The sequence below is a fragment of the Mugil cephalus genome, chromosome 1 (genome assembly GCF_022458985.1).
Source record: "Mugil cephalus isolate CIBA_MC_2020 chromosome 1, CIBA_Mcephalus_1.1, whole genome shotgun sequence".
NCBI lineage: Eukaryota > Metazoa > Chordata > Actinopteri > Mugiliformes > Mugilidae > Mugil > Mugil cephalus.
The window spans coordinates 9,079,070-9,102,790 of NC_061770.1; the positions used below are offsets into that span (position 1 = coordinate 9,079,070).

General features: G+C 41.9%; 1 protein-coding gene across 14 annotated transcripts in view; it reads left to right on the plus strand.

Moving 5' to 3' along the window:
• Nucleotides 1-23,721, plus strand: part of rap1gapa (RAP1 GTPase activating protein a) — a 36,780-nt gene that overhangs the window by 471 nt on the left and 12,588 nt on the right. For 9 of the 14 annotated variants that reach the window (XM_047597193.1, XM_047597177.1, XM_047597185.1 and 6 more), the window contains exons 2-7: nucleotides 8,186-8,221; nucleotides 17,502-17,595; nucleotides 21,923-21,958; nucleotides 22,999-23,049; nucleotides 23,335-23,373; nucleotides 23,503-23,694. In XM_047597193.1, coding sequence (XP_047453149.1) covers nucleotides 8,186-8,221; nucleotides 17,502-17,595; nucleotides 21,923-21,958; nucleotides 22,999-23,049; nucleotides 23,335-23,373; nucleotides 23,503-23,694 — 448 coding nt within the window. Of the gene's footprint in view, nucleotides 1-8,185; nucleotides 8,222-15,376; nucleotides 15,659-17,501; nucleotides 17,596-20,113; nucleotides 20,776-21,922; nucleotides 21,959-22,083; nucleotides 22,127-22,998; nucleotides 23,050-23,334; nucleotides 23,374-23,502; nucleotides 23,695-23,721 lie in introns of those variants that run through there. The other 5 variants (XM_047597250.1, XM_047597241.1, XM_047597201.1 and 2 more) reach the window with 5 other exon arrangements.

Below are 23,721 nucleotides of genomic sequence, written 5' to 3' on the forward strand. Positions count from 1 at the left end.
CGGTAATGATGAGAGAGAGAGAAATCAGGGGAGAAAAGGCAGGGCAGCGGACCTGTAAATCATCAATGTTGCACACAAAAATGCCACCTCATGGTTTGTGTGTGTTCATGTGAGTGCGTGCATGTGTTCTGTACGTGGGTGGTATGCATTGCGTAAAATTTGTGTCCCTATTTCCTTTTGTTGGAGTGAACTGTAATGAAAGGCGTATGTGCTGTTGTCATTCTGCAGTGTGTTTATGTGTCTCAGGATGTTGTCCAGTAGATGCAGTGATTTTCTTGGTCAATAGGTGAACAGGTGCCATGTCTGTCTGACTTTTGCGGAGCAACGACAAGTGTTGCGCATGTGCATATTGTACACATTTGTGTGTGTTGAAAGCCTCAAGAATGTCTGGAAATTTCTTTACAACAAGTCAACAAGAGTCATTGCAGGAACTGAATGCAGAAGAGGGAACTGTAGGCATTTAATTCGATTTGATTCCCTGGAAAAAAGATTTTTTTAAAAAAATGTATTTTACATTATTTGCTTTTGGTTAAACTTAACTTGAATGTCCAATGAGTTCAAGTTGTCTTCACGGGGAACAGGTTGCCATTTACTGGATGACTCTGGATGCCAGAAGTATCAAGTGGTGCAACATCATCCTCAGTCACTTCCTCCACATTCTTGTGGCTGAGTGTGTTACAGTTGTAACCAGTCAAACCAACAGCGTCTTTGTCAGTAAAGAAACTGCACCCACAGTTCAACAGAGGTTGGGAGGTTAACCAGATGAACGTGTGCCAAACCAAACATGCAATTTTCATCCCTTCCGTGTTTATTTGGTAGAAAAGAAAAATGGCATTTGAAAATGCTTACAGAAGAGCTTAAATCTCATCTTGGTGCTGTTTCTTGGAGTTTATGACTGTTGGAATAAACATCAACAAGTAGGTGTTTTCTGTCCTCTGGCCTCAAGGGACACTAATGAGACCATCATGCCACAATAAGACGAAGAAGATGTTGTGCTTGAAAACTTAATTGGGCAAGCAACACAAAGGTGAGCCTTATTCTTCTATGGAGGTGTTCATACTTTCATACTTTTCCTGGAGCAACGACGAAGAAGAGATCGTTTTTCTGGAACTGCAAATTAAAGTTTGGTTAGGTTCCACGCCTCTGTTACGAACAGTGGACAGCTGCTTTCTTTCGCTTCTGTGTGACTCACGCGTAGGATGAGAGTGTCTAGAAAAGCCCACTCTAAGATCACAGAATGTTTCCCTGAAAAATAATCCATTTAAAATTGGCCTTGACAAACTGTATACAGTTTCTGAACTGTGCTGGATAACTTCCAGGTAACTTCTTGTGAAAGCTTTGAGGATATTAACTGCTTCACAGCAGACCATCTGAACACGCAAAGATGTGACATCTGTCTACGTGCAAGCAATTATAATAAATGTGGAAAATAAAACATACTAAAGCGTTTTGCGCTGAGGACCGGATGCGTTTGGACTCATTATCGATCGTTCATTTCCTCCATGTAGTGAAAAAGTTGACTGGAGACACTTTTTCTGTCAAGCGAATACTGTGGTTTTCTGTTTGTCAGCAGCATCGAATGCCATTGCACTTGGCATTTCAATAGGTCAAACTGATCGCTTGTATCAGCAGGTGATTTGTAATACACTCTGCCCCCTGCGTCCCATTGGCATTCTCATGCGTCTTGGTCTTTCTTTGACACAGCATGCTCTATACTTTTGGAATCAAATATTAATGAATCTGCCAATTAATTTGACTTTTTTTTTTTTATTATTTCACTTTGTATTTTAGAAAAAGGGACATTCTTGACCAAGCAGGACAATATTGTTGCATATTGTTTATTGTCTCTTACTAAATATCCCGACTACATTCAGGGATTATATTCCTTACCAGACTTTCTGGTCTATCACACGAGATGCGCTGCCGATATTTCTGTTTGTCCCAGAGGGCTCTCATGTTTCCCTGTAAACTCCTATGAAATGAACGCCAAGCCGTGACCTGTTAAATGAACCAAATACTCTCCCAGTAACCTAACTGACAACAGCTTCAGGCGACGTGAACAATGATGCTGTATGTTGTGGCGTCCCGTACAGAGACTGGAAGCATGCTTGTCAGTGCTGTTCAAAAACAACCGAGTGAAAAGACACACATTGTTTTGACATTAGAGCAGGCCTCGTTTCACATTCTCTGGTCAGTTGATTTGAAAAAAAATGTCATTTCTTCAAGTAAACAAGACCACAGACTCATTCGGGGAAATTTCAGTGGGAAACAGAATAATTCAGTTAAACGTGTGCTTTGTGTAGTTTGTGGGTCTAGAAGAGGAACTTTAGTCCCGGTATTGTCTTTCGAGACTTTATTTTCACACCTTGTGCTGTTTAAAAAAAAAAAAAAGGAAAGAAAGAAAAGCTTTTGTCTCTGTTTGATTTTTGATCTGTTGTCTAAGGGGTGTTGTGCTGAATAATGCACCAGGAACAACAAGAAGACAAAACAGGCCGGTTCATTTTGTTTGACAAAAGCAAATGTTTGCATTAAAAAGGATGATTACACTGCAAGGCAGAGCTACTTGAGAACAGGAGGCCATTCAAGTGCCTTTCCAAGGGCAGTGGCAAAACAAACAGGGGATACAGGGCAACCTGAGGGCTCTTCAGTGCCTACGCAGTCAGTCCACCTTGCATATTTACCTTGATGGTCACATTCATTTCCACAATGAATCTGCCGTCTACAGGGTAGACGCTGCTTTAGCTGCAGTTAATTACCTAATGCTAATGGTCTTATACCTATTTCTAATAATAGTATAATGACAATGAGTAGTATTATAGGTAACAATGCTAATAGTATACTAAGCCAACCATAAATTCCTGTTATTCCTCTTCAGACAGGTAAATTCAGACACATCAGCTTCAAACATTCTGTAATTGTAAACACTTAAGAGACTACAAAACTGGTTGATGTCTTTCAGCTTTGCACGTTGGAAGGATTTAACAGAATTTGAAAGAAGAAAATAGAATAAATATTGGTTACCACCTACCTTCATACACTGTTACAATCATCTGCTTCTTATTTTTACTATTTATCTGTATTTTGTTGTCACCAGTCTGACTATATCAACAATTGCAGTAACTTCAGTGGAAGTGTGTGGGTTTCATGTGAGACACCTGAAAAGTTTGTTGTACTGTTTAATGATACAGTAATTCCTTACACATCTGTTGACAGCAAAGAGGAGCAGATGAAAAGAAGGGTCGGTGAAAAGAGCTACAGGAGACGAGAAGTAAACCTTCTCTGTAATCGAGGCAATCTCCTAACTGAAACCTCTGAATATGCTGCTTGACGTGCACGCATTAATATGACAGATATTAACATGAGGGAAAACAATAATGTATGACTAAAATATTATCTGCTTCTTCGAATTTACATATAAACACAAAAGATCAGCATAAAATAAACATTACACTGATGAAATGAAACTTCATCCAGTCACGTCACAGCATAAAAGAAACACTATGCTCTTCTTCGTTACACTGACAATTGAAAACACAGTCGTGTGTTTCGTTTGTTTGGTAGATAAATGTTGCAGAGCCTAGCAGTCAGCGTAGCAATGTGTGTGTTTTCATATACACTGTATCCTACTGTACTGCCGCTAAATGACGACATTCAGCCACTTTACGCTCATTTCTCCGTCAATAGGCTCATTCAGCCCACGCAGGACTGCGACGCAGCCTACAGTTTAGGTCTGGTCGCGTTCAGCATTGTCTGACAATGTCTTTTATTACTTCTCTGGGTGTTATTTATAAAGAGTGACTGGCCGAGGCCCTGTGAAACTCTCTGTACATCTATCTTTTTAACCCAGATCCTTATCCTGACGCTAAATGTGAATGGCTAAACTCAGAGGCAGACATGACAATATGTATTTATGTAGGTGTCAGTGTGAGAAAGACCCTATTCAGAAGAAACTGAATAGGCCCTCATGCCACATTCGTCTAGGCATCTACTTCTGCTGTTTTGCTGAATGAACATTGATATGTCACTGGGTCGACGTGCTGCCTCAACCCAGACAGAACTGTCTCAGCAGATTTTTTGAAGGACTGCTTTTTCTGCTTTGCCACCGCAGAACAGTTCACATTTTTGGAATTGAGTAAAATATGAAATCTGACACAGTGAGGAGGAATCATATTTACTTTTACATTTATGTCAACATTTTTGTCTAGTAGTTTGTTTAATACCTGGAGAACTAATGGAAACATCGTTCAGTTGTACTTTTATTTTAAATGGTAAAAATCCAATGTTATCCTGCTATCTGCCTTAATTAAAATGATATATGATCATTTTAAGAGCGCTGAGTTTAGATGTTTGTAAAGCACAGTCTTCCAGAGTCGTCAGCATGGCATTAGATTGTTGGTTATTTTCTTGGCTTTATGATGTACAAATTACCTTTCCACCTCTGTTTAGGTATCAAACCCACACTGTCAAAGGATATTAGTTGTTCTCAGTTGCTGTCCGGGGGAACAATGTGCAACACAGAGGATCCTGCTCAAATTTACTGCAGCCTTAGGGAAGAGTTAGCTAGTGCTAGCTTATGAAGATGCTCTTAGCATTAGTTTCATGATATCACTTTACACAAGTGTCTGTTATTTTAAACTCTGAAACCTTTGTTATCAGACATTGACAAACTATCTTTCATAAAAAGTACAGCAAGCATCTGGAAAGGGAAATACTGAAAGTCCTAACTGCACAACTGATGGGATGCTCACAAAGTCTGCAGCCTTCCAAGATGATTTTTGTCAGCCCTTCTGTGGATTATGCCACATTCTTATATTTCACATATAGAATTAGCAACGCAAGGACATGTTACCAAAGCAGATTTGTAGCTGAACAACAAACTTGTTGGCTTTAAGCTGGATTTCCTTCCGGCTGAGTACTCGAATCCATCTGGTGACCTACTTGCCGTTAGCGGTGTTGCTGACTTGATATATTCTAAAGGCCTCGGCTAATTTCTAAAGTCAGGAAAGTGTTTAAAAGTTTAGCCCGAGGAGGCGAAAATTACAAGCTGTGTGATTAAGTTGAATTTGCTAATTGTTGAGTGTTGGCGCTAACGGCTTCAGGGTTTCCGAGGCCAGCCTTGTGCCCTCTTATTCCTCGCTGATGTCGGTTTCCATGGCAACCGGTCTGTGGTTGACGCCTAGCTGAGGGAGCATGAAGAAAATAATTTGCTTTTATTTGGCTGCGTCCTGCTGAGCTGTAATTCCTATGTTGCTAGTTTGTAGTGCTCCTTTTCTTCTTCTTCTGCTGAGAATTTTTTTGCACGGGTGTGCGTTGTTAGCTTTGTCCTACCCAGTTTATCTTTGCTTTGCTTTATGTGAGGAATGTTACAGTGAAGTTTCCTTTTCATCGAGATAGCTATATTTGGCGCTTTCATTCATTTGCCGTTCTTTTCAGCGACTGTAAGTTCCCTGCAAATATCAATATTGTGCCAGTCCTAGTCATGCAAAGACATTTCTTTCGGTGCCCTCCCCTGGTTGACACACCTGAAATGCTACACAACACTCAGATAAATTGTGGAATGTCAAGAGTCGACAGGAATGAAGCCAAACAGCTTTTAATGCAGCCTCTATTGCATGTAAAAATTTCTTGCTTATTTTTTAAAGTAACCATGTTTATGTCACCAAGCAGCTTATTTTTAGCTTGTAGCAAGATGCCAGGCAAGTACCCGTCCGTGTATGTTTTTGCAGCTTAACACAACAAGGGAAGAGGAGTGCTTGACATTATCATAACTGTAACTTGGTTAGACACATTCAGTCTTTCTCTCTCCCAGTTAAAGAGCTCCGAGCTGTTGGATGTCTTGTTCTGTTGTTCACCTAAGGATAGGTTTCATTTCAAATTTCCTGCAGTGCTTTTGGTGTTTCAGCTTGGAGCCTTTGTCCAATATCCCAGACACACCCAGGTTGATTTCATTTTATAGGAATTCCACGAAACCTGAGAGTGGGTGAGCAGCACAGGATGAGGTTTGGAAAATGTTTTCTTTAGTGATGCAGTGCATATGAAAACAGCTTTTCCCTCCTCAGCGACAAGGAGCTCTCCTAAGGACCGGTGTGCATTCCAGCTGAGATAGAGAGCTGATATATCTACACACGCCTCTGACAGGCGGTCTGAAAGCAGCACTGATGGTAGATTTGAGATAGAACAACACCACAAATTCCACCCGCGTGTCATTATATGTCACATGGAGGCTTGGCCCGAAAATGATGAGAGATCTTTTGCGCTGAGCAAAGTCAGGCGACAACCTAGTGTAAAAACAGAAGTCTGTAGATTTGTGACTCCACTGTGAATGAACAGTCCCCCCAAAGCCTGTTTCCCCTCAGTGGAACAGGTTTCTCAGAAGAAGGAAGCTTTGGGCTTTCATTTATTTATATGAGAATTTCCCACAACAAAAGAAGAAGTCCCTTTTTTTTAACTTTTGTTTTGAATGTGACCACTAATGTGACCTCACTGAACAGTCAATGGAACTCAGAGGGTCGTTTCATATGAATGAAAACAGGAGCCTTTTTAGCAGCCCTCTTCGTGAGCTCAAGATACTGGCACGACTCTTGGGCTGGCAATGTCGGCCAGTGCATTCCTTTCAGGACTCAAGCACCTCAGTCAGATGGATTGTTGTGATGCTTGGTGCAGATATTCTCCCAAATGATGAATGTTGCTTTGGAGATCCCTTAAAATTTCCCCTGCCAGAGTGTTGTCGAATTTACTTTCTATTTTATTCAATTTCCGTGACATATATCAAAAACAAACGGATGATTGGCTATAAAACTGGGTTAAGATGTCTATGTTGCCCTCGATGTGATTTGTCACATCTCTGATGACCTTCTTATTGTCTTAGCTTAAGATAAAAAAGCACAAAAATGTGTCAATTTTTGCCTTGGACAAAATGTCAATAATTGCCAGACCATCAACCATGACACACTCTTTTTTCTATTTCCATTTCTTATATAGTCAGAGTCACTTCTCTTTCCGGAACCATCCTTCGGGTGTTGCTCTGTCACATTACATACTAATGATTTCCACAGAAAGATGAGTGGACAACTAAACTCTGGTGGCCCTACTGGGAGACACGGGGTTAGAGCAGACAGAGACTCCGCTTTGGCTTGAGGGAGGAAACCACACATACAAGAGACAAGGTCAACAGCAAGTGAAAAACAAACTGTTTGGGTTTTATTTGTTTTGTCTAATTCTTTTGGATTGTTTCCGTGCTATACTCAAATGAGTGGCTGCCCCGAATATGGTGAACAGTGCCTTTTCCCTGTGTCACCACTGTCGTCAATCACAAGACACGGGCCTGCAGCCATGAGTCATCAGTCTTAAATGTCCACACTGTTGGTGCCAGCGAACTCATCTCCTGCATACCAAGTTTGTGATTGTTTTTGATTGTGATATGTTTCTAGTTTCAAGTTGAGACAGGGGTTTTATCTGTGTGTGTGTGTCCTGCTGACAAAATCTTGACTGATGAGCTTCCAACTATTATACTGGAACTAAACCCTGGTTTATGATGAATTCCACCCGCAGACATGAAACATATTTCACTTCTGCACACACACCGCCCTCTACTGGTAGAAACCGGTCTCTACATGCTGGAGCCTCCAGCGCTGCGTCGTTGGGTTATTGTTTCCAGTGATTACTCCTTAGATCTGTTTATCCAGAGTGATTTAAGGACAGATGATAGTTTATTCTCATCTGACAGTGAGTAATGAGCCTCATAGCAGGGATTCAAACCAGGGCAAGATTCATTTTGTCTTGGGAAACACCAGGCTAGTAATCATCCTTTCATCCTTGGATGCTGCTTCAACAGATGGCAGGAGTTATTTCAGGGTAACTCAACTTCGTATACAATCACCCTCTCTCATTTCAGAGGAAAGCATAGTCCACTGTCCCTCTGCACTTTCCACACTAAAATTAATCTGAGCAAAATTGCAGGCAGACAAGAGCATGAGGTCTCTAACTGCGATATGTTCTAGTTTTTAACATTTAGCTGACATTAGGTATTGCATCCCTGCTGTATTTTGTTTTGGACTGTGAAGTGGTTACTTGCGAAGCAGCTTTGTAATGTGTTTTTTCAAACTGAGTGAAATCAACAAGGAATGAGTGTCAACATGTAGTTGTTTATACTAGCTAAACATTATGTGCTTTGTGTTTATTTCAGAGTGGACAAGACATTCTCCAAGGCCAGAAGCATATGGTGAGTTTTTCTCCTGTCTTTATTTTTGCCAATAGATTGAATTATGAAGGGACAGCACATTGTAGCTCCAGCTCGTAGCTCTCTGGAGTGGTGTTCAATGTCACTGTCTAGCCTTGTGGGTTTTAAATGCGTGAATGATTCCTCCGAGTAGAGTGTAAGTAAGATGAATGAGCCAGTGAAAAGGTAGAGCAGATGGGCAGCTGTGGGAAAACAGTCCGTCTCGCCCGTCTCTGCAGTGCTGGCAAGGTTGGAGTGGTGCTGTGAGTGGCAAGCAGTGATCTGAGCATGCACACCTCCTGCCACTGCAGATGCACATTTCTGAAAGCTTTAGGTGGGGTGGCACGAGTGCCTGGACCTCATCTCCCTCTCTCTGAACGCGGCAGATTAAACAGTGCTTCGCCACCGTATCATCTCTCCTTCCCTCTGGAATACAGATTCAGGAGGATCTCCATTATCAGCCGGGCCCGCGTTACTCAGCAGTGACTAGGCTTGTTTTCACAGGCAGAGAAGGGCCACCAGCTACCGCTACTTCAGAATGACTGCACCTCAGTTCAAAGAAGATGATAATGAACACTGGTGCAAAATAAAGATGAAGACAGGGATTTAAAAAAAGGGATACGAAACAGCGGCATAGTTGTGGGCGTGAAGACAAAGAGGAAGGAAGCAGCTGGATGAAGTGACACGACGAAAGAAAAATCTGATCAAAAGGAACAAAGCATGACCCTATCAGTCATACTTTTCTTTAAAGTAGAAAATGTTCAACTGCCTCTGGTTGATGGATTTTGTGGGTCCTTCCCACTGTGTTTCAGTGTGAATTATGTAACTTTACCATCAGTATTCATACCCAGCAGGATAGATCAATTTCTGTGTCAGAATAAAACAACCGTGTAAGTACCAGCAGATATTTCCCAAACACATACTTCTGACATCAGTAAGCACTGAAAAGGAATGCAGACACAATATGTTGAACTTGTTTTGACTGAAAACTTATACACTGAGCAAATCCCTGAGACTCAGAATAATCCAACAAATCCAAATACCATGCAAACCTTTCCGAATGGACAGAAACATCTGGTGAATTTATTTATTGCTATGGATTATTTATAGTATTTCATTTTCACACTATTGCATTTAATTGATCATATAAATATAACAGGCACTCAGAACAATATACAGTACGTGTATGGAAACTATGAGAATGTTTTTAGAGTAGTTGGTCGAATGTTAAATGGCCATCTTCCTTCTGCTCACTGTGGTTCATACACAATAAAGAGTTGATCCTCAAGCTGGTTTCCGGTCTCTCCAGGGGAAGCCTGTAATTGGTTGTAATCCTGTCTTGCTAAGCTCCCTTGATGGGGGGAAATAGTGGAGGAGGTTTAGCGTGGATAATGGCCATACTGAGATGTTGTATAAGAGCGTTTGTTTGTCTCTGTTCTGAACACATATGAACATACATCCAGACACAAAATGCACTCTGCCTGCTCGTCCCTGGAGCATGGTGGATTATCGCGGCAGTCTGCCTGTTGTGTAACTCCCTGCCCATTCTTTAAAACAACTCGGCCACTGATCTCTTTCCACTGTCTTATCCATGCTCCAGCTCACCTGACGTCCCGGGCGGCACAGAGCTGCACATTTGAACCGGCCTCAGGTGGTGCTTTTGCTATGTACTCAGACTGGACTTGACATCAAGTGAAACTGAGATCTTAGTAGAATCTTTTCTCGAACCCGTCAACCATATGTTAGATTTCCTCCAAAATTAAAATTTTCCTTCAAATGCTCGGTATCCATCTCAGTTTAAAAGTACATTTAAAAGTAAGTTTTTTTTAAGGCTTCACTGTGGAAAATGAGGTTTAACTCTATTTCAATACAACATTTGTCTGTGTTCACCTAAATCTGTACATGCAGTCACACATCAGAAGATTCATATGCAATCTTGATTTATTTTAAAATGATGTTATAAATATGAATATTTTCCTATGTTTAAGACGTGTCTGGGTCTTAAAATTATAGTGAAGCTGAGGGGAGTGGTTGTGCCAACCTCTACCTATGGCAGTATAAAGATGACAACGTGAACTTATTAATAAAATAGTAATAATAACCTAGATAATTAGTGTTATTATTATTATTAATAACTGGCCCTTACATCAGATAAAGTAGCAGAATCGCAACAAATGTTTTCCTGATGTAGCAGTTTTGACGAGTGCGAACGGGTGTTCGGATTTCAAAAAGAGATTATTTCAATGCTTGCGGACGCTATTTATTCCAAAGTGTGTGATGTGATTCCTCGTTCTATTTTCGTAAGACCGCTTCATTTCTGCACATAAACACTTAAGAAGTGTCACTGTAAACGCTCCTCTGTTTGGGTTCTCTGATTTCCCATGACATGTCACCCTGCATCATCCTCCGCCTGTCTCCTCTGCACATGCGCTCGCACCGCTGCGCCGTGAAGACCGGCTCGGTGTCAGCTTGCTTGTGCACGCTCATCTGTGTACGTCAAGCTGAGTTGTCTGGAAGAGCGGACGTAGTGGGAGAGCAAACTGTCAAGCCCGATCAGACCGGACTGTCTTTCCGCGAATCTCCTGCTGTCTGACCAAGTATAGCAACCAAGTGACAAGCTCGCCGCCGGTTCTACTCGTCTCAATAATCCAAATCCTGACATGTCATCCACCATCCAGCACCAGCACAAGATGCCTTAAAAAACATAAAGCTCCGATGACAGCAGGCTGTTGAAGGTTGAGATGAGTGTCAGGCAACTTTGAAAGGACTGTTTAGTTTATCTGATTCTTGGAGCTTTTCTGTGATAAAGTTGTGCTGCCAGTTTTTTTTTTTTTTTTTTTTGAAGTTCACATCCTTACTTGTAGATAGTTTGATTCAATAGATAGCTTTAGGTATTTAGACACCAGCCAAGGCCTTCATTTCTTCTGTTTGTGGATGGGTAAATCCCTCTATATATTTAGGGATGTGTATATTTCCTGTGGAGCCTGTTTAGTGGCATTGTGAGCCTACTTTTTGTCTCTCATGCCAGTGGGAAATTGAACGTAAATTGAGCATTTCCTTGATTGGTAGTCGGCATGTACACTTCACACATCAAACTGTGTAAAGTTTAGTGTCGCTGAACACACCGTTGGCTCAATATCAACTGCAAGAGCACAAAATGATCTCAGAGTGACCTTCTGTTGTGGAAAAGTCACATCTGTATGGCTGTGATTTCCCCGGGGGGCGTGTTTCCAAGGAAATCTGCACATTGTGAGAGATAAGCCAGCCGCAAATCAGGGGCCCTTTGCTAGAGTGAACATGCTTTATTCAAAAACACCTGCTATACGTGGCCTTTCAGTGCCCACTGACTAAGATCTCTTAGATTTTTCCCCCCCTCTATATGATTTGAATGTCACAGTGCAGAATACAAAATGTACTGACACCTTCACGGAAAAAACGTTACTGTGCTGTAGTGGCTTGATAAGAACAACTTATCAGGATTTTCATATCTGAGTCGTACATAAGGACTTTTAGAGGTACAGTTCCCAGGGAGACAGAGAGTTTCTCGAACTTATCTGCCTTCTGAGTTTTGTCCAATATTTGCTTTTGTCAAATTGTGGCAGGGGTAATTTTTTTTAGAGAGATATAGAACAAAGAGGCAAAGGTAAAGTCAAGCAGGAATTTTCCACCACACAGATTAAAACATTTAAAGAACCGAGTCAAATTGTTGTTTAATCTAGGCGACATATGTACATTAATGTAGCTGAACTTCTAGCAATACAAAAGATTTTCGATTGGAAATCTTTTTATCTTGATAGATTTGCGTCTGAGGCTCCAGCTTCAGCCACATGCACACAGGACAAGGAACTAATACAAGCATCGCTCAGAGAAATGGCTTTGCTCCAGAGACAATCATCCTGCCATTTATTTGAGTGCTTCAGGTCGGTATGAGGGGAATGGGAAGGGTGGCCTTTATAGCAGGGTAATTCCAGGGTCTGTTTGTGTTGTAATTCATAGTGCAGGTGTTCCTTATATGTCTGGCTATTGGAGGACTGATGGCAGGCAGGGAGCAGGTGGTGCTATTTCATGATGAATTTGCAAAAAATGTAAGCGGGAGACAAGCCCCTAATGCAGGAGCCTCTGTGTCGTCAGTGTAATAAAACAAAATCACTGAGCAGTACAGGAGAATAGGTTGCCGGGGACCTTTGAAATGAAATTTCACACGCACGATAAGCACTAGTGTACTGGCTAAATGACTTTTGCTGTGATTTTCGATAGTGAGTAAATTAACTGACCAAAGACAAGTACCTACACTGGCAAAAAACAGTTAAAGATTAACTGATGAAGTCTTTTGTGGAGACCAAAAAAAGAGCTAGACGTGAATAGGCTCAATAACTTGTCATAATAACTTGTGTTGTTCAGGACACGCCTGGCCGCTATTTATTGTTTGCTCTGTGCCTGGGACATGATGTGCAAGAACACGATTTCATATCTGATCCATGCCCTCCGAATACAGTGCAACCTCATTACTTGTTAAAGTGCTGCGTAATTATCAAAGCAGTCATAATCACAGTCACATCAGGGGTCAGGTGTACTGCAGAGAAATCATGACGGGGACGTGAGGTTTCCTCACAAGCTCACAAGCAGTTGGCCCTCCTGCTTTGCCTTGCAAACCAACTGTGGGCCTGATTAAACACAGACAATTTGTTTAAGACTGACAGGAGGTTTGTTTAACATATCTAAACAGAGCAGGAAAACCTTCCAACATTTAGCTGCAAGACCAATGATCATCTTTAGTAGACACCAACATTTATTCATAGACTAAACATAGATAATACTGACTCATTACAACCAAAAATGTCCGTATGAAGTCATCAGTTAATGCAACCAATAAAGTCAGCTTTTATCATGCTGAAACCTTGACCTTTTCAAGATAAGCAGAGAGTGGCACAGTGCTCATCGTTTGCAGAGCCGAAATGTATGTATATTTTTCCTTGTGTCTGTGTGGAAAGGGAGAACAATCGATTCTGCCGGAGTGACGCATTTATGCACGATCATCAGATGGCTCGTGAATCCACTGCTGTATTGTTGCTGGCTCTTTCGGCTCAGCGCTGTTTGCAGCGCCCCAGCCCCCATCCAGGCCCCGTCCCCTGAGGTCGACCACCACTAATTAAATCTCAACCTGTGGGAGACACTCGCCTGTGATGCATAAATAACCATTCATTCATATTTTAGAGCAGCAGCCACCTTGCCTGCTGGAGACCTCTGACACGTTGCCACATTATGTGTCTGTGATGGGAGTCCTAAACCTTTTAGCTGCCCTTGGGGGTCAATGGCTGGTCTCACTCGTTATGCTGGTTTCCTTCTTAGCTGATTAATTTCCTTTTGTTTTCTTTTTAAATATGGGAATTACTGGATCAAATTTTATTTTTGATTTTATTAATTCAAATGTATCAACACACGTAGGGGACTCTTTTCGTTCATAAGACTTTAAGAATTATAGGATCCAGACAGCTTTTAGGTTACTTGAGCCTGTGTCTCAAAGGGTGTTGGATTAGCTGCTAACACTTCTTGGTGGAGAAACAGCTCCTCAGAAGTTGAAAGTGAGAGGGGACGGGAGATCGGGAAATTTCAGGACAGAAGCAATTTTCAGAGGATATATATGCGGGGGCAGGAGAAGGGAGCAACCACAGGATATTTCAGCTGCCTTAATGGGATGGGAATCCCTGGCAGCGGAGTCGGTCGGAAGGGATTTACCGTGGGATTCTGCAGAGGACACTGGAGCAGGGAGAACGCTATCCATTTAAAACCAACTATCTTCATCCACGGGAGATAAAAATAAATCCCTACGAGACTCTGATCATATTTTATTTCCTTGTTCTTACATTATTTATTAGTTCGCCAACATATGAGCGTAAAGTCTTTGGTGAGGTTTCAGCATATTACTCCGGATCAGTGTTTTCTGTTAAAACGCCACTTGGTGCTAGTTAGGTTTGAATTTAGATATTTAAGTGATATCTGCTCATATCGGATCATATGTGTTTTTATCTGTAAGTACTACTGACAAAGACTGCACATTCAACGTTTTAACTTTTTTTAAACCCACACCTCCTGCACATTAGCTCTTAAAAAACACATTTAGCTTCTATGCTCAAGGGCTTAAAGCACAAATAGAGAGATTAATGTCTCACTGCAGAAGGACATCACTCCAAATGACTGGCAATCTGGACATTTGTTAAGTTGTTTTTTTTCCCCATAATGTAATACTGTTTTGTTTTGTTTGTTCTTTACCAGGAAGCTTTGGATGGTGAGAGGATTATTAGTTTTTATCACAATACACAGCTCTTAATGGGGCACAGTATGACGACTGCTGTAATCCCTTGTTATCTCTTCACGTCTGACACTACAGTACACACAACAGACACGTACAGTACACACGACAGACACACACACACAAGGCTTTCCTGTTCAGGTGCTTCCATTGAGGAGCTGCCTAAGGAGAGGAGTCCTCACTGCATTAGAGCATTATTTAGCAGGAAAAGGCAGTACTGGTGACATTAGTCAGGGGTCTGCTGGGAACTGTGGATGGCAGCTTAGTTGAGAAAACACACACTGGGGATTGAATGAGCCTCATTACAGTAATTGAAAACCTTTCCACACACGCTCTCATCCTGAGTATTAGGGAGGTTTCTGTCCCAGCTCACCTTTGGGGACTGGATGTTGGGCATGATCACCTCGTATAAATCATACGATAATGAACATGAACGTACATGTGGGTGTTTCTTTTTTTTCTTTTTTTTTATGTATGGCTGATGTTGGTTGCCACAGCAACAGCCCTGGCGGGCTTACGAGTCAGTGTGCAGATTAAAGGCAACCCCCTTTAGCCTAACCATCCCTGCTTTTGCTTTCTGAGCAGCAGGCTTCAGTCATCCCCTAAACGATTGGAGAGGGGGGGAGGGTCCTCTGGTTTGAAGGGGCTGTGGGTGATGGCTGTGCTAATGGTTGCGGGGGGTGGGTTGGAGAGCCACGTAGAGTTTAGGGTTCCTGTTAAGTGTCCGACTCTGCGCGTGCGAGCAAAGAAAGAGGGTGGAGATGGAGGATGTGACAACTACACTGTGTGTGTGTGTGAGAGAGAGAGGGAGAGAGAGAGAGAAAGAGACTGAGTGGGAGGAGGGAAAGTGAGGGAGGAGAATCGGGAGCAGGGAGGATGCTCGCTGGGAGTGTGCGGCAGTCTAAAGAGCTGAGAGTGAGGCCAGCAGGTGAACGGCTGATGAGCGGCGGCAAGTGATCTGACCGGAGCTGGAGACAGAGGGGACTAAACGGGCGGGAGATAAATGTGTAAGGGAGGGAGGGAGAAGCTTAACTAGAGGCGAAGCGTAGACGGTGAGTCGTCTGCCCGAGTGCTGGTCGCTGTCCGGACTTCCCAGGGAGCGCCCAGCGTACAGCTGCCACGCTGTGTCAGTAAGTTTGTTGCACTGCTCCGTGCGGGACATCGGGTCGTCCAAATCACATGCTGTGACCTCTTCACGCGGCTGATTGTCTGTGGTGCATCGCTAACCAGCTGGGGTGTGTTATGTAATTTGTTGTGGTGCCGGGATGAAGCCATGGCTTTGTGCTGCAAACTGATCTGGAGGAGGGCTTAAGTGGTAACGCTACACAGGAGGAGACAGGTGTGTGTGTGTGTGTCATATCTGCTGCACCACATGCTTGTGATGCAGGAGTTTGTAATGTTTGCTCCACATCCTATTTTTCTGAAGTGGGTTTTAGATCTTACCCTCAGTTAATGCTTGTTGTGAGCAGTGTATTTTGTACAGCAATACTATGCACACAAGACATTTTGATTTTATACAGAAAGGGAAATATGTAATTTTGCATTAAATATCAAGCATTATTGATCTTTAAACCAACTGTTACAGATGAAAACACATCCCTTTATATCAATGTGTGTGTGTCCTGCATGCATCTATCGAGCATCAGTTCTAATTAAGAGTTCAGGGCAGCTGATGCCCTATCGTATCTTTCCCTCCCATGGGAGAGTTGCGGCTGGAGCTCCTCTCCTAGTTCATGTTTATTGAACCTGATGAGACAAAGCTATTATTCAAAATTGTCCCCATTTCATCTGGCTGCTGCAGGACTTTCCCTGATCGGAGGTTCACTCGTTGTGTAATAGCAGGGAGCGAGCGCTGTATGTTAATGATTCATGCTCTGTTTTCTTCACCTACATTTGAGTCTGAGTGAATCACACTCAGTGAAAACAGATTTCCACCTTGGCCACTGTCCCTCTCGAGAAGCCGCCTTTGTCTTATCTGCAGCCTCAGACCAGCGGCTCCATATATATATTCACACGTTCACACATTAAGTACTGTGACAACACAGACAGGCACGTTATCTACCAGAGAAATTATTGGATTTTGACTGCATGAGTATCTTGTTTTGTCCCGTGGAGTTATTAAATGCAGTAAATAATATCCTTGCGGGGTTTGGAGGCTCTTTGGCTGCTCAAGTAAACCACACCTTGTACACAGGGACATATGATACATATTTCATTGCAGCTGTGTGAGTGATAGAAATATTCACTTTCGCTATGTACTCATTTCAGGCCTGCTTTCATACGAATCAATCGCTTTGTATGTTTGAACCAGACTGAATTAATTAGACAAATTGAAAGCCTGCTGTGCAAACTGGCCCGTAGTCTGTGTCAATACAGCAGCATGTTCACCAGGGCTATTGATCAGTTTTCCCGTAGAGATGAAGCCGTCCTGGTAGAGATATTGAGCTTGGAGCAGAGGGTGTGTGACGGTTGCATTGCTCATTTCTGCATTAGCAATGTGTTATTCTCCTACATCAGAGAACAGAGTGCTAGAGTAATTGTAAAACTGGTGAAATCGTTATTGTGTCCCAGGGTCCCTGAAGTGTGTGTGAACGCAAGGGCATGCACAGAGAAATATTTCAAGGTTTAATGATTTTAAACCATTTGGAAGTCAGTTATTTTAGATATCATACCTAAGGTTTTAAACTTAAGCTGAATTAGTTATGTCCCCGAATTTGAGGCTCTCTGTGAGATGGACAAAGACTATTCACAGCTAAAAGATGTGTTTCACATAAAGATCTCTATGCTTGTTTTAAAAGGGTGACGTTAGATTGTTGTGGTGCCCCAAACATCAGTCCATACAATTGCATTTTCTGGCTGAAAGAGACCAATAACATTTCCCGAGGCATTACCTTTTGTGGCTTTCTTCTTGCTTGATCTCAAAGTAAGTGACCTTTTCTGACTGAATGTTCTCTTGCGTCTGGCTGATTGTAGGAAACAAGATGTGAGTGACCCCCGAATTTCTGCGACACTCGAGCCCCAGCTGTTCCAGCCTCCGCTCCCATACACCACGTCGCCATTCCACAAGGTAGGAGGAGGAGGAGGAGGAGGAGAAGAAGAAGGGGGGGTTGCACTTTGACCCTTGATCTTTTCTCCTAGACCTCTGCATGACCTTTCTCTCTGTGATCTTTGTTAGGTGTCTCTGCTCATCATGTTTCTACACCTGCCTCTGTCCGAACACACTTGCTCAGGGTTCTGTCTGTACGTAACCTCTCACGATGCATTAGGGCCAGCATTAGACCCCGCCATTCCGCTTGCAGAAAGTTACTTAGAATTGTTATTCTTGTCTTCTTTTGTTTAACTTAGTGCGTAATTAGAGCTTGCAGCATCCTGCTGACAATTCCTCGGCGTAGGCCTAACAAAAACGTGTTCCATCAAATCAAACAAATCACGTCCTGTCTGAGCAATTGTCGTATTTAAATCAAAAGACAATCTTCTCCCCCCACTCCCCCTTCCACCACCATCCACGATGTACAATCAAACCTGAATCATCTGAATGAGAATCATGCTTGTTCACTTTGTGTGAGGTTTCCTTGTTAACCAGTTATTTTTATGCGTTCTTAAGAAATGGCCCAATTATACTGCCGAAGGTTTTTTATAAGACCAAGCTAAAAGGGGCTTTTAACAGAGAGAGTATTCTCTAGTTTGTCACCAGTTTGCTAAATCAGTTTTCAGCAGTTTTATTTCAAGCATTTATGACTCAGGAAAACGTATCAGCAACGACTAAACAGAGGTGATGGCAGACGCAGAATTTAAAGGCTGAGGGTTTAGAAGGAAACGCTTTCTATGAATCTGTTTGACTGTCAACCTGCAAATTCATCATGCCGTCAGAATCTTTATGCTCATGTTTGGCACCTCTAGTCATCAAAAAGGAACGACTGTTGTGGAAAAAAAGAGCTGCCAGGGATATTTTGAGAACTTAGAAGCTGAAACACGGCCTCGCTCTGTGGAGATTAAAAGCGGATACAATCTCGCTGAAGTCGGATTGGTTTCATGAGGTCTCTCACACTTTGGAATGAGCTTACACCTCTACCAATCTGACTTGATCTGATGAGAGCGGAGGGAGTATGACGAGAAGGGGATTAATTTGGAGATTGGGTTGTTTAACAGTCACGCCTGATCCCTGCAGCACGCACCATCTGTGGGGGCCTTTGACATGCTAGTCAGACATGAGAGGAGGATTTTAGAAACTTCTGTTTGTGTACAGACATTTTTTTTTTTTTTTTTGTAGCGTGCAACTCAAATATAAATATAACAGGCTATACTATTTTCCACATTTTCTGGAAACTGCAGCAAGTATGCTAATGGTAAAAATGATTTTTTTTTTCATGATATCACTTCCATTTGAGTTTAGGATAAGCATGTCGAGCAGCACATGTGGGGATGTGGCGTACTGTACTACAGTAAGAGCTTTGTGATGCAACACTCACTTTAGTGTATCACTTTAATCGGAGCCCCACGAAAACCAGGTCAATCTGCAATTAACCCCAGCAAGTCTTACTGTCACTGCCTTATTCACACTACGCCGCTAAAGGGTAGTATTAATAATCTTGAACTTTTATGAGAGCGGGCACACAAATACACAAAACCATCACAGTTTGATCCGTAGTTCCCCATCAGAAGCTAATGAACAAAGAAAATCCCAAGAAAACTAGTAGACTCTAGTAAACCAGTGCACCCGCTAACAGCTTCAACTGGAACATTTTGGTGTTTCCAGTGAAAACAAGGTCCTTATGATGTTAGCATACAAGTTTGTTGCACCAACCAGGCTGAATTACTTCTTAAATCTAATGTCATTATAGAAATATCAGAAAATGAGCCTATGTTTGTTTTTATTAAGATCCCTATTAGCTGCTACACATGGTAGCAGCCTCTCTTCCAGGGGTCTATTAAAATACATGTAAAATAATCAAACATACATGAAATGAAGTTGAAAATATATGGGGCACATAACAGCCACACGATGATAATGAAAATAATATCCAAAATCAATACAAAAACAAACCAACAACAGTTACAATAACAATGACAAAATCACTTATAACAAACCCTGGTAAAATTATAGCTCAAAGCAGATCATCTACGGCATCTGCCTGTCAAAACATTGCCTTTGAAGATATTTTTTAAAAAGAATCTATGCTTCTGGCATTATCTGGTAACTTACTCCATGAAGATGCGGCTCTATACTAGACTGTCTTTTGCAGTGAGCGTGACTTCGCAGGAGGCACAACAAGTAACTCACCTATGGATCCATATGAGATTCTCAAGGAGCTCATCAAAGTTTCGGTGGGCCCTGTTACGATGCAGAAAGCAGAGGAGAGAGAAGGCCTCATACATCTGAGTTTGTGTCTTATCATAATGGCAATTTAATTATCTTCCATAATGAAAAGTCTCAGCTCTAACACCTGCACTGTGTGCTAGCCTGGCTCCCTGGGGATCCCCCCACACGTCCTCCACTTGGGTCACTTCTGCAAAAATGAAATTGTTCTTTTTCTCAAAAGATTGATGTTTGTCCATGCCTGGTTTCCACTTAAGTTTGCACAAACTTCTTGTAAGAAGGTTGTTCTTTTTGCTCTTTTTTTATGTTCATTTTCTACATCATATTCGTTCATACATGATCATCTTCTAATGTCTGAATGTTACTTGTGCTCATTTCATACTTGATTGTAGTGTTGTATCTGAAGGATATGGTTGTTATCTATGGAGAAATGCCAGACTCCACCTCTAGCTCTTTGTCAAGTCGAGACACAGTTAGTGATAAAGACAGAGGTGGAATATATATGTGATTTGGATTTCTTCCCGTGACATAGACGGATCAACACAAGAGGATTGTTTCTGTCAACTCAAGGCGACGGCAGCTGCCTTTGCATGCAACCTGAGACACGCTGGTAATCATGTGTGCTTAGAGCACACACTAGGGGAGCCTGTGGGTCTTTTCTACAACTTCGTCTGATCTGACACTTTGTCAGTCATGGTTGCAGTTAGCAGGGATGCAGCTTTACCTCAGGTGTCACAGTGGGACGTAGTCGTCTCTTCACCATTTCAAAAAGGCACAGCAGTCATGGAGACCTAAATCCAAACCTGTTGAAGTCTTGTGAAGTGGAAATATCTTTGAGGCTGCAGGACTCTGGTTTAAAGAGAGATAAAAATGGCTGAAAGTCTCAATTCTCCAATGATGGCAAAGGCACACTGGAAGAAACCCAACCATGTAAGTAAGCTGGAAAGAAAACTGGGGACGGAATTTGGCAGTAATTTCAGTCGAAGCTCGTACAGTTGCCACCCCAAATTAATATCAGTGTTCCAAATGCAAATTTCCTGTTTATTGGGCCAAAATAATGTAACTTTGTGGGGGTACGTTTCTTTTCTTCTTTTTTATCAAGACTGGATAGCATTTAAATTGACATTCAGTTTCCTGGCTAATGCCTTTTTTGTTTAAAATGAAAAACGATATGTAGCTCATTACTACAGTTCCTCTTATTCTAATCTTTCGTTGAAACCAGAGTTATTTGCTTTCAGGGTTTGTGGCAGACTGTTGTTTGCACATGGTGGAGGACTTTACTCATACTCACACTGAAAGCTAAGACACCATTGCTCTGTACACAGTGTTTGACTATGTCAAGCTTTACTGGTTGAACCTTTCAGCCTTCGCTTATCTACTCTACACCGATGTGTCCTTGGATTTTTGTTATTCCGCATTTCCTGTAGTAACTAGAGTCGTCATGCTCCATTGACGTAAGCAGGGTTTGCACGTGTAAATTCTAAGGACTGTAACCAACCAGCTGTGAGTTCTACAGAATTAGGTAATTAGTTTCACATTAGTGGTCCATCAGTCACACGTGTCTGTGAAATGATGTGACCATGTGTACAATTTACAACATCTACAGTAACGCACTTTATAGAATTTAGACTTTGAATACTTCACACACATTTTTTAAGCAGTTAATCTCCTTTAGTCCTTTAACAGTTGAAGATACTTTGTTTTTATCAGCTTCATAATTTATAACATAAGGTGACAGAAAATGTTGCGTTGTCACACTTGTGTTTGAGGTTTCTGAGACCCCGGCAGTGTTTTGGTGTTCCCATTATGCAACGCTGCCTTTTAAAAATCCCCAAAATGTCTATTGGGATTCCTGTTTTGGAAGGTCTAAAGGGATTTGGACTCCTCAAAGCTAACTAATGACAAACATGAGAAACTATTTAGAATAAAATGTTTCACTGTTAAATGCGTGACTTGTTCATGTGCTATAGTTCCTTCCTGTCGTCTTCATCAAATGCTCAACACCTGCAGTGACAAAGAGAACATCCACTCCCAGCAAATAAACTCAAAACGTTTCATTTCACTCTCCTCTCTCCAGACCACAGACTTATTTGAAATGATTGAAAGGATGCAGGTAAGGTGATGCATTGATCTCCGCATTTTGTTTCCAGCTCACTACGCTGTGTACTCACCGAGCAACTAACCAGCCAGTGTGTCTCTTCCTAATTCTGCAACTCTTTGTCCTTCTCCTCACTACAGCACTCATAGCCTCTCTCTCTACATGAGAAGGATATTGAGTCTGGTGGGTTCAGAGGACAGTTTCTACAGCAGTATGTTTTTGTTTGTTTGTTTGTTTTATTTTGCCTCAGTTTCTCTGTTAACATTCTGGTTGAAACACAGACTGACAGCGCTGTAAGCTCATTATCTCACCTCAAAAGCAATCTCTTGATTTGAAAGGATCTGTAGCAGCAGAGTTTTAGGATGGAGCTTATCACAACTTGTATACTTTGTGCACTGGTGATGTAAAACACCTTAGTTTGAAAAATATTAGATTTATTTCATTCACAACAGCCATCAGTGGCCTCAATTTCTGCCATGAAAGGAAAATTAAAAGTCAGTTTTCTTTTTTAAGCATGTATTATAATGCTGTACCGTCTTCATCATCACTGATAAGATGTATGATGTTTCTGGATGACATCACCTAGGCCTCAGTTAGCATCACTGCATCCCTTTCTCTGCATCAATCCTCCTCTTACACACTCTTCTGGTGCATTGGATGTTTTCGGTGCAGGTTTGGCACTTAGCTCTGTATCTCTTTAATCTCCAGGGCCTTTATATCCACATCGACTTTTCAGCCACTTCTCAGTGACTCCTGCTCTTTAACACCAGTAACTGTCTTTCAGTAGCCTCCCTCTGTGGCCTTATTAATCCGTCTGTCGCTCTTTAACTTTGCTTTGTTGCCTGCTGCATACCTCTTGGGAAAACTGAGACGTTACATAATGAGTCTGATCGTCTTCTACCAGCGTGCTTTGTTGTTTAGATCATGGGTACTGCAGTGCCCTGTGAAGATGTGATTGAACTGAAGCATCTGTGTGAACTTCTTTTTTTAATGCAGCCGTATCGGTGACTGAGTGCCTCTCTGTGATTTTCTTATCTCACGCCCTGTTTTTATAGGGCAACAGGATGGATGAGCAGAGATGCACCTTGCCTCCCCCGCCACTCAAGGTACAACGTGCATCTTTATATGACGCTGCTTCATTGTATCATTTCAAAGGATTCAGAATGATTTATGCTTTGCAGACTGAAGTGCTGGCAGTGAACTGAAGAAGATATGATCATGATTTAACGCAGCATTTTAAACCTTTAATCAAGACATGCATTGATGAATGATTCCAGTTATGTACTTACTCTGAAAGAGTGTCATCCTTTGGGATTTGGGGATTGTGGTTATTTTTATTCTTTGATGAGTGAACAAAATGTTTTTTCTCTGTTTTTTTTTTTTCTTTTCAGACTGAGGAAGACTACATTCCATATCCAAGTGTCCATGAGGTGGGATAATGTGTTATAGCATCAGTTTTCCTCATTAATTCTTGAATATCTCTATGAAATCAGTTCAGCTTAATCTTTGTCTTGAAATTACTTCCATATCAGCCCTTACTGTTTTACATTTCAAAACAGGTACTAGGGAGAAAAAGCCCCTTTCCTCTCATCCTCCTGCCGCAGTTTGGGGGCTACTGGATTGAGGGGACCAACCATGAGCTGAGTGACACATTGGACACTGAGCAGCTTCAGCCTCTGTCTCCAAACACCCGCACCAAGCTGGAATGTAACACAATGGCTACAATCTTCCGGAAACACTTCCTGGGCAAGGTGAGCCGATTTGTGACACAGGTCACG